This window comes from Bactrocera dorsalis, unplaced genomic scaffold, assembly GCF_023373825.1.
Source record: "Bactrocera dorsalis isolate Fly_Bdor unplaced genomic scaffold, ASM2337382v1 BdCtg043, whole genome shotgun sequence".
NCBI classification, from domain to species: domain Eukaryota; kingdom Metazoa; phylum Arthropoda; class Insecta; order Diptera; family Tephritidae; genus Bactrocera; species Bactrocera dorsalis.
Window position 1 is genome coordinate 47,301 of NW_026038094.1, and position 11,110 is coordinate 58,410.

The 11,110-nt window shown below is 33.5% G+C and overlaps 2 protein-coding genes across 3 annotated transcripts; one reads left to right on the forward strand and one right to left on the reverse strand.

Annotated features, from left to right (window-relative positions):
- Window positions 1–1,115: 1,115 nt before the first annotated feature.
- Window positions 1,116–2,718, reverse strand: LOC105228968 (COP9 signalosome complex subunit 4). Its single transcript, XM_011209007.4, has 2 exons — window positions 2,002–2,718; window positions 1,116–1,937 (listed from the first exon to the last, which is right to left on the reverse strand). Exons 1-2 carry the CDS (start codon window positions 2,560–2,562, stop codon window positions 1,275–1,277), a joined length of 1,224 nt encoding a protein of 407 aa, XP_011207309.1. The 5' UTR covers window positions 2,563–2,718; the 3' UTR covers window positions 1,116–1,274.
- Window positions 2,719–2,966: 248 nt separating this feature from the next.
- On the forward strand, window positions 2,967–10,362 carry LOC105228967 (PX domain-containing protein kinase-like protein). 2 transcript variants are annotated; one of them, XM_029551385.2, is made up of 9 exons: window positions 2,968–3,306; window positions 3,365–3,384; window positions 3,551–3,836; window positions 4,492–4,912; window positions 4,981–5,159; window positions 5,223–5,462; window positions 5,527–5,843; window positions 5,922–6,132; window positions 6,189–10,362. In XM_029551385.2, the coding sequence occupies exons 3-9, from the start codon at window positions 3,671–3,673 to the stop codon at window positions 6,416–6,418; spliced, it is 1,764 nt and encodes a 587-aa protein (XP_029407245.2). In that variant the 5' UTR covers window positions 2,968–3,306; window positions 3,365–3,384; window positions 3,551–3,670; the 3' UTR covers window positions 6,419–10,362. The 2 variants fall into 2 exon arrangements, with proteins under 2 accessions (XP_011207308.2, XP_029407245.2); XM_011209006.4 differs by lacking the exon at window positions 3,365–3,384 and having other exon boundaries at window positions 2,967–3,306.
- Window positions 10,363–11,110: the final 748 nt, after the last annotated feature.

An 11,110-nucleotide genomic window follows, 5' to 3' on the forward strand; every position in this document is an offset into this window, starting at 1 on the left:
AGCTATATGCTATAGTCCGATAAAAATAATATGTTCAGTAATTGTGACTTTGCGGTACTTAAGGCAGTCTCTGCTAATTGTGCAGGACACTGCGACTCTAGAACACCTGCTAATTGAATGGATAACAGTCTGCAGACGCAGGACAAAGGCTCTGGAATGCATCTTTCCAAAAAGGGAGCACATCGCCTTACTAACACCTAGCAGTATATTGAAATTTATCAATATGCTGGAGCTGGGTGAGTCTTTGCCATGTAGTAGAGGGCACAATAGACCTAAGGTCGCTGTGCAATCCTTGTCTATTTATCTATATATCTAAATGTAGCTTTGCCTTAGACAATTATGTGTGTCGAAATCAAGGTTTTATAAATTGAACCTTATTTCCATCGATCAGTTTGAATGGACAGGAGAGAACTTGAAAATTAATTTGCTTACGTAGCTGCTGCTGTTATTGTAGCAATGTTGTAGTGGTTTTAACTGCTAAAGTGACTGTTTTCAGCTGAATTATTCATAAACTCAATTATTCTACCGGAAGAGCTGGATACTATAGAAACGAGTGCCTGCCATCTTCTTCTTTCTAGGAAGATTGTTGTTGTTGTCATAGCGGCACAAAATATTTTCCTATTTGGTACCTTTTATTTATAAAATACCTTCTTTGATAATGAGCCTGTAGACACTCAAGCAGTCCTAAATCCTTCAACGATCTTTTGAGTAACGTATTCTGAGGGTTGTCTACAGAGCAGGATTATCCAGAACTACTGGGGCGTGACAAGATTTATAGGGTGGAATATATTAATTAATTCAATAAAAGGGGGGTACTACAAGTTTTAAACCGTTGTCTAAAATCTGATGAAATGTTACAAATAAATATTACCCTACGTTGTTGTTGTTGGCGGAATTCTGCAGAGTTGACAGTCCTTGGCCGGATAGAAATTCTGGTTAGGTAGACCCGACTGTCGTGAGAATGGAATATTACCCCACTATTATGTATCGATACTAGCGCAAGTATAGTATCCGATAGGTAACCGCATACATTTGAAGTTGCTAACGGATACCAATCTCTGGGAATTACGTTTACATACTTATACCATTTATCCAAAATCAAAATTTTCTTATAATTCAATTATAATGTAAAATTGTTCTTCCAGTTATTTTATTTTTCATTAAATTAATGTGAAATATGAGGACGTCTCAAAAGAAATTTTAACCAAAAAACAAACATATCTCTTTGAAAATGTCTCGTGTGTATAATAGATAAGATATTTCAATTAAATGTATCAGTTCAAAGTATCTAGTGTATTTGTCATCCAGTTCGGCTCAGCCGCGGCGATCTTTTCAATAATGGAGTTTACTTGATAGCATAACGATTGGATTTGGCGATCCCATTGTGGTAGCACCTCACGACTTTCAAAATGAACAAGACCGGATATTTGATCTATATGACCGTTCATTCGTTCTTCGGTAATCATTTGAGAAGCAATATTTTCAGCCTTTGCAGCGGGTATATCAAGTAATGCGCCTAGCTCTTCGAATGTAATATTATTATATAATTTACTAGCGGAAAGCAAGTTATGCTCAAATACAGCGCGATCTAGAATAGATGAACCGTCAACGGTTATAGCTTTTTGATGTGGTTGTAGTAACGCTTCGAATTCTTTTAATTCCGAACGTCTAATTATACGATCCAAATACATTTTTTCAAGTATAGCATAGGCTGGTAGTTGTTGACAACGTTCATCCTTGAATAATGTTGCCAACATGCGAGAACGCTGCTGCCCAGCAGATGCTAACACCGTGCAAATTAAAGCGCTTCTTAATGCATCCATACGATCACTTTCGCTCATCGTTTTACGATAGGACAGTTCATTATACCGTTGTGCAGCCTCTATGAATTTTCTACGATAATCCAAGACATGAGCGTAACACTTTTTGTAAAGCACCTTTAAAAGAAAATTCGATTTGCTTATGTATGTTCCTGTGTTTAAATTTTGGTTAAATATTCACCTGTAACTCTTCATCGGTTGTCTCGGTCTGCAACAAGGAGGCGCGATTTATATAAAACTCAGCTTGTGCCGAATCATCATCCTTCAAGTAGAGACTGGCAATTTTTAAATATGTTTTGAGCTTATAACCAACTGGGTATTGCTTTTGCCCAGTCTCTAGAGGTATGCCAACCAGCACATTTGCTGCATCACGCCAAAGTTGATTGCGCTCATAAATATCGGCTAAATGTTGTCGTATTCCAGCTACTTGCTCTTCAAAGGATATCACACGCGGCTGGACCTTCTCCAGTGTAAAATGAGAAACTTGTCGCGAAATTTCATCAGACAATTTACACAAGGAGTTGCTAACATCATTTAGTATTTGCCTTGAAATTACCAAACTGACGTGCTCATTGACTATGGCTTCCACAAAAAGCTTTAGTGTATCCACCAGATCACTTCCTGTATTATTGAGCACCATTACTAGCAATTGCCGGTACTTGTCTGCTTGCTCTTTGTGTGTGCCAGAAAAATTAGCGAGCGCCATGAGTTGTGTACGCAGAGCACTTGTACCGATTGACATTTTGTAGAGTTTAATGTTTAATATTACTTCCACAAATTGGGTATAAATTACAAATAGCAACTTATTAATCTATTTACACTAGTTTTCTCCTTGTTTCTGCAATTTGATGTTATCATGCAATTTCTTTACATTGACTTATAACAAGATTGCCACTTGTTGAAAAAATTTGTATTGCCTAAATTAGTGTTACCGGATAAACATTATTTATATTTTAAATTTCATTGCCTTGTCTGAATCGCGTTTCCGTTCCCAATGTTCTTTCATTATAAACTTTTTCGGAATAAAATTTATCTTATTTATTCAATGAAATGTTTATTTATAAAAGTTATTGTGAATTTTGCGAGAAGAGGAAGCATATGTACTTTGTTTTTGTCTTTTTCCTTTTATAAATTATAACCATTCACAAAGTCAATTAGCTATTGTTCACAGAAGTGATTACACATTTAAGTCAGCAGGTGTTATAGTGAAAATTTCTGATTAGGTTTATTTAATAACAGCTTTTAAATCGTATGTCGCAACTATAATACATTAACTAGACGTTGAAAATTAAGAATTGCCAAAGTTAGCGGCGGATGTGCGCTTGGTATGGATTGTATGCATTGAAAATGGATCCATATTCTAGAAGTATTATTTGGAGGACCAATGGCAATATTTGAGAGACCTTTTGGTTATAGACACAAACTCGATGACACACAGGCGATAATTTGCGTAATTGAGACAGCACAGGAAGTCAACGGCCACACGGTAATTAGAAAAATCATATTTTCATCAAACGCTTAAATGAATTTCTTCATCTGTGCAGATATGTCTGTATACAACTAGGTTTGTAGAAGTGTATCAGTGATAGAAAAATCAATATTAAGTGACGCCGTAAGGTGGAAATTTCGGGTGGGGGTAAACGCAATGCCATCAAATAGAATACAGATAAAGAATATAAAATTGTGCTCAACTAAACACACATATTGTAAAACTTGTCTCATCATTCCAGGAGTATTTATTGCGATTGCAGCGTGGCGCAAATAAAGAAAATTGTTGGAAGATTTTGCGTCGCTACAATGATTTCGCTGAGTTGCACAAATGCCTCTGCATATCAGGTATCGATCTGCCCATGCCAGGCAAACGGCTTTTCGGTAATATGCGGCCAGACTTCATAGCTGAAAGAAGACAAGCATTACAGGTTTACATAAATACAGTACTAATGAATCCCATTTTGGCATCGTCATTGCCAGCCAAACGGTTCGTCGATCCGGACAGTTACTCGCAATCCTTTCATGGTAAGTACTTAAATGTCTATACTAATAAATAATTTATAATTAATTACCTTGGTTGTAATATACACATGCATGCAGTAGTATGTCTCCTAACATAAGCCGCTAGGGTGTCATTAAGTTTAATTGAATATGTGTTATACAGTTAGTGTAATGTAATGAGGCGCACCCAATCCCATATGAAATAGCGTGACATACGAGTGTTTGTAAATACACATGTTATAAATTGTTTGAAGGATTATACACATTAAAGTATCATGCTGCCGAGTATGGGAAATATAATATGTGTATACAAACATATGTATACTATTGTCTTGTAAACGGAAGTATGTACGTCGCGCGTTTGTGGGGACCTTTGTGTCAACACGAACACGTCATACTTGGGTTTCGCCATGTACACACGGATGTGTACCAGTTATGCGCATCTGTTGCTTTCTGAATAATAGAAGTATATTAGTCCTTAAAGCTTTGTCTCATGCCTACTAAAAATATGAATTAAAAGTACTTAATATACATATGTACATATGAAAAATGTGACATAGTTTCATATGTATGTAATAATGTGTATTTCTAGTCTTAAATAGCAATTAAATAGTTCTCCAAAAGTTTGAGTACGTATACAAAGCATACTAAATAATGTCAACAACATCATTCCTTTTAGATCAAGCAGTGCAAAATGCTATGCTATGTTTACGCAGCGAGGGTATATGGACATTGGGTACCACACTTGGTCCAATAGGTTGGCGCCTACGAAAACATTACTTCAAAGTTTCACCAAAGCCACCGGAAAAGACTGGAAACAAATTACTCGTGAAAAGTGGCTCACAAACACATCAAGGCAAACATTTTGCCTCATCGAGCAGTAATGGCGGCGGTGGTGGTAGCAGTAGTGGATCAATAGATGGTGGCAGTTTGGATCCTTCTGAGTTAGTTTTAGAATGGATCGAATACGGACCCGACAAATATATAGACGAAAAGGAAATGGGTGGCATACTAAAGAGTCTGTTGGGCTTACAGCATCCGCATATCGAGCCAATCGTTTACGCGGCACACAACGAGAATGGCTGCATAGCTGTGCGTAGGTAAGTCGCAAAATCCAAATTGCTATCTAATTGTTTACAAGATATAAATACAATGTCACCTGCAACAGATTTTACAAACAAGGCACACTGAAGGACATACTTTGTATGGCAACGCCAAAAAATCCATTCCTTAGCAAGTACGGCAATCCTAAGGGCAGAACGGCACTAACAATGAAACAAGTCGCGATCTATGGACGTCAAATACTGGAGGCTTTAATATTTATACATTCAAAAGGATATCCATATGGTAGAGCAATGTTTAGCGAATACTTGTATAAGTAATTATTAACATATTTCATAATCTACACAGGTCACTTACATGCTGGCAATATTGTGATTGTTGATGATTGCGTTAAATTATTGGACATCGAGAATTACGTTTTGGGTGTACCCGCCTTTTATCGACCTTTCTTTGTGCAGCACAGTAAAATCCACTCAGTGGAGGCTATAGATGTATACAGCTTTGGGCATGTGCTGTTCGAAATGGCAATGGGCTATCCACTACAGGAATCGGTAGTGCGTCAAATTAACGAATGTCCCGAATCCTTAAGTAATTTGATTTGAAATCGTAGCTAATTTGCGTATTTTTAATATGTATTTAAACTTTTTTATAGAGAACCTATTGGAGAGTATATTGTCAAAAGAGGCGGTTAGAGCTGGTTTACCATCACTACAGCAACTCATCAGTCATCATTTCTTTGCGCAACATGCAAGTAGTGCGGCTGGCGGTTTTAGTTGTTGTAATGAAGATTCACGGAGAACGCATTTCAAATTGTCGCTTAACGCCAAGGAATTCTTAAAGCAAGCTGCGCTGAAAGCTGAGTTAAGACTGCGGGAAGAACAAAAATCAGTTAAAAATCAAAAGCGCATTGTGCGTGTGCAGGAGATGATGAGCTCCGAGGAGGAGAAACGCAAATCCAAACAAAGAGCGGTATATATATATATGTGTATTATTGTTTTTTGCAATAAGCTAAAATTGTTTTATTTTTATTTTATATTCATTTTTTAGAAACTCGAGCATAAACAGTCAAAACTGAAACAACAAGGTTCATTGCAAGCGGGCAACGGGCGTTTGTCACTTTCCGCAGCTAGTGGATCGGCAGCGCTTAGCACATTTGTTGGTGGCGTAACACCATTCGAGCGCACGGACAGCGTACTAAGTATGCATATGCCAAGGGAGTCAAATGCGGCGCCCTCTTCCTCCAACATGGACATAAAATGTGAGTAAAGTGCGTTACCACCGTTTTAAGGCAGCAATAATTTTGGTTTTCCTTAGCTCCACCACCAACACCGTTCGTACAATACAATGCACCAGAACAGCAGCAGGAGCAGCAACATTCTGCCACAAAGCAGATCACATTTTTGGCAAACGTCGAACGGCAAGCGTCAACACCAAATATTTCCACAGACACCGAGCAAAGCGGTGATCCAACACGCTCGGCACTCTTAGAGTCGATTTGTAAATTTAATCGTGGCTCTTTGCGTAAAGTGCGCTCTAATGACTAGAAATAAGTAAAAAGATTATTTAGTATATAGCATATACAAGTTTAGACAACTATAACTATGTATGTTATAAAGAGTGGTGAAGAGGATAACAGCCTACTGATCCTTTTCATATTATTTCATGCACAATAATTCCAGCCAAATTCAATCACCACCTCCAGAATAAAAGCTTTTATAATATAACACACTTTCTAAAATGCAGCATCTAAATTTAATATCCAATAAATATAGTAACACAAAGTAAACAATAACATACATATATGAATTTTACACGTACTAGTATCGATGTTAACGTACATACATATATGTAATGTAAACTAAAGTAAGAGAATGCTCTTCAGCATGCAACACCTGTTTAATGTAATTAATCCACAGTGTACTTCACCAAATAGAGATTAATATTAGAGGAATTCTTATAAAAATATAGTCTATACATATGTATGTACATTAAGTGTGGTGTTGTGTTTGTAAACAAAGCGTAGATCTACGCTTTCTACACATTTGTCACAATTAATGAAGAGCCATAAAAAATATGTATTAAATATTAGTGATTTGTTGTTTTTTATTATTTTTTTTTATTAAAATAATGTTAAATGAAAGCAGAATAATTATTTTTACAAAAATCTTCTTTGTGAAATTTATAGTAGCCTTTTTTTGTTGATACTTTGAAAGAACAAACAAAAGTTTGCAGCTAAAATACTTTTACTTAAATCTGAAAAATCATTCCAAAAATGATGTTTGTGTCTAAAATTCTCCTCGAAATGGTGCACAATTTGCTTCTTGTATCATGTTAAATATTATTGTCTTTGTTAAATATGATTTTGTATACTTTATATACTTTTCTGAGACAAGCTTTATTATTTCTAATCATAGGTATAATTTTCTTTAACATTGTATTCTCGAAACTGAAACGATATTTGTACATGCATACGTTTATATACTATAATAGAAGAAACACACAGTTCCTTTATAAACAAGAAATTTTGAAACACCAAAAAAATTGTATTATTTTCTTATCTCATCATTCAAATGCGCAGATTTTTCGTAATGATTATTACCTGTCAAATTTGTGTTGATTTTTTTTTGTTCACTAATGATTGTTAATTTTAAAAACTATGCCTGCTTTTAGGTACATTTACACCAATTCGAGCCGCTTTTCGTAGCGGTTCGAAAATTCAGTATTTTTATGATCGAAAAAAATATATAAAATATTTTTTTGTTTAATATTTATATAATTTTATTACATTTTTTTTAATTTTATTGATTTTTTCTTTTAATTTTATTGATTTTTTTTTAATTTTATTACATTTTTTTAATTTTATTGATTTAAAAAATAAATTTAATTTTATAATTTTTTTTTTTAATTGTATTAAAAATATTTTTTTTTTTTACTTTTACCCACTTTTAACTCTCTTTTAACATAATACCAAATTACTTTAATTTCATAATGTTCTTTAAACAATTGTTCAGAAATTCACCACGCATAACATGAGCACAATTTTACTAAAATAATATAATCTAGTATTAGCATAATCTAATAGCTTTGAGAATCAAAAATATTCACCACATATTAGGCGCACTAGCTGCCACTCATTAGACGCATCTCTCACTACTCACCACGACACCTGTAACACAAACCTATAGGTACCTATAAAATAGTAATATAACGATTAAGCACTCAAAAACGCACTTTAGTATATATTTAACCACCTACAAGCATAAAAAATCTGCAAAATCAAATCAACGTGCACAAAATATTCAACCAAAAGGTTTTTGATATTATTTTTCAAATCAGAATCCTGAAATATATAAATCTCTTGAATATCTTACAAAAATATACCAACGTGATAAAAATTAATATTGAATGCTATACTTGAAATATATTTATGCAAATATGTCTACAAGATTATCGATTTAATTTAGTAAAATTTATAACTACATATTACTCAGCGCTTTTAGCCCAAAGTCATATTTCAAAAACATTTTTTAGGTGGGTGCCACAACAAACATTGCTGTTGTGTTATGGCTGCAGAATTGCACTAAGCAACGTAATGTGTATTTGTGTTTATTCATAATTTTACTTTTTATATTTATTACTTACTTTTATAGCCTGGATAATTCATAATAGACCACGGCTGGCAGTGCAATTCGCAAAATTTAATCTATACCCTGAACAGGGTTTATTAAGTTTGTAACACCTTGAAGGAAACGTTGGAGAGCATACATTAGTATATCTATACATGAACAGCGTGACGAGCTGAGTCGGTTTAGTCCTGACCTGTATACACGTGTGCCAGGTCCGCAGTTTTTGAGATATCGATCTGAAATTTTGCACACATCCTTATCTCTCCAAGAGGCTGGTCATTTGTCGGACCCGCGTTTATCGGACCATTATAGCATATAGCTGTCATAAAAACTGTACGATGGTGTCAACTACCTGTTTGGAAAATTTTTTCGTTTGACGAGATATCTTCACGAAATTTGACATGGGTTATTGTCTAAGGCAATATTGCAATCTCCGAAGAAATTTTTCAGATCAGATCTCTACAGCATATGACTGACATACAAACTGAACGATCGAAATATAGTTCTTATAAGGAATATTTTGTATTTGTGAAGGTTATTAAAACTTCGCTGCAGCCGAAGTTAACATCTTTTACTATTGGTTTTCTTTTTTTATAATTTCGTTATGTCAACAATTTTTCTTTTTTTATTATTTGTTTTTTATTTATATTAAATTATTATTTTTTTTAGTTATCATTATTTTGTCGTTATATATAATAAATATACATGTGTTTATACATATAATATCTGTTCGTTAAAAAAATATAAAATTTTGTTTTCAGTTAAAATTTTTCTCTTCAATTATGTTGCTTGGTGTTGCAAATAACAGAACTGATTTTTGATAATACTATAAAATAGTAGCTGACCTTTGCTAATTTTTTTAAAGACTTTTCGAAGTAATGTATATATTATAAACCCAACTATTTACAAGTCCAATTCAGTGTTGGCGCAATTATATGTATGTATCTCTAAGTAATTATTATATAAATCTGTGTGTGAATATGTTTCTGTATTACTGCACCTAACTGTCGGCCATTAGAAAAAAATGATTATTAATTTTTTAAGGTAAAAATTGTGTGTCAAAAATTCTATATACCTACATTTTTATAAGCATTTTTAACATGTTTTTATTTTATCTAACCTCAAATTTGAAAGAACCCTTTTGTATTTAATTTTAATACATTGTTATCAACACAGAGCCTATGATTTTAAAATATATTGAGGCATGTTGTTGTTGTACCGAGTTGACAATCCTTGACAGGATAACAATCCGGTACCGTTCCGATTTCTTAGACCCGACTATCGTGAGAACTAATATGGAGACTTATAACTCTTTGTACTGGTCAAGTGCCGCTACGTCAGCGATGTTGGCAGAGTGTAATACTACTAAAACAATAACAACGACCTAATCGTCTTTTGCATCAGCAATAAAAAGTAGTATTGACTTCTATGTAACCGGAATATACCTGCAGCTCTACCCGGCCTCTGCAGTATTGCAAAACGTAATTAAGAAAATTTTATAGTTGTTAGAACAACAAAAGGAAATTGCGAACTCCACATTTCAGTGACTTTTCTACTTGTATGCTGATCTTATGACCCTGATCAATATAATTGTAATAAGACTTACCGATCTAAAAGAGGTTAGATCTCCGGTATAACATAACAGCACTTGGCCGGATGCAATCCGGGTCAATTCGGTGACGTACGGAATTTAATATATAATTTTGTAATATAATTGTATTCATTCAAGGCTATTTGTCGAACAAATTACCGCTTTGTAAAAAATATGAGTCAAAATTTTATATTTTTTTATGCCAAATTAAAATTTGTAACCTAAAAATTTTCGTAAAAGAATGAACTTAGCTTGAAAAAAAAACCCCAAATATCAGTAATTACAATCGCGATTCGCAATCGTTCAATCAACACATTTCAGTTCACCAATGTGCCAACACTGTGAAAATCTATGTATGTATGTATGTGTCGATTATCCCGAACAATCACAATCAGATAGCTAACTTTCTCTACCAGTTCGGTATGCACTTATGAATTACTACTAATTAATAATAATAATTATATGTATGTATATGTGTGTGTTTTAGCATATATGTATGTATGTATGTCCTTAAAGGCAAGTCTTATACCTAAAATTAACTAGTGATAAATAATAACATATTAAGTATGAAAATATGTATACATAAAAGTAAATTTAGGTAATTACATAGATAAAAATGCATTAATGTGTATCAAAATTAAGTAACAGTAAATGTGTATAGCAAAATTTTGTGTAATAGTATTTAATATTCGCAAACGAATACTAAGTACTAAGAGCTTTATTATACTCGTACATACATATGTATACATATGTATGTTGTATGCAAGCAAAATTTGCTGTATATTTGTATTGATGATGTCGAATTATGTAGCTGACATGGTCAAGCGCGTGATTGTTTACAAATAAAAACTTATTTTTAATTTTGTTTTTATACTTATATACATACAAACAAATATTTTCGTAATTGTTGTATTGTTGTAATAGCATAATAGTTGTTTTAAATGTCCCTTTGTAATAAGTATTTATATAAGTATGTATGTATGAAAGTGCGCAAACTTCTAAGTTTATGTGTTTGTACT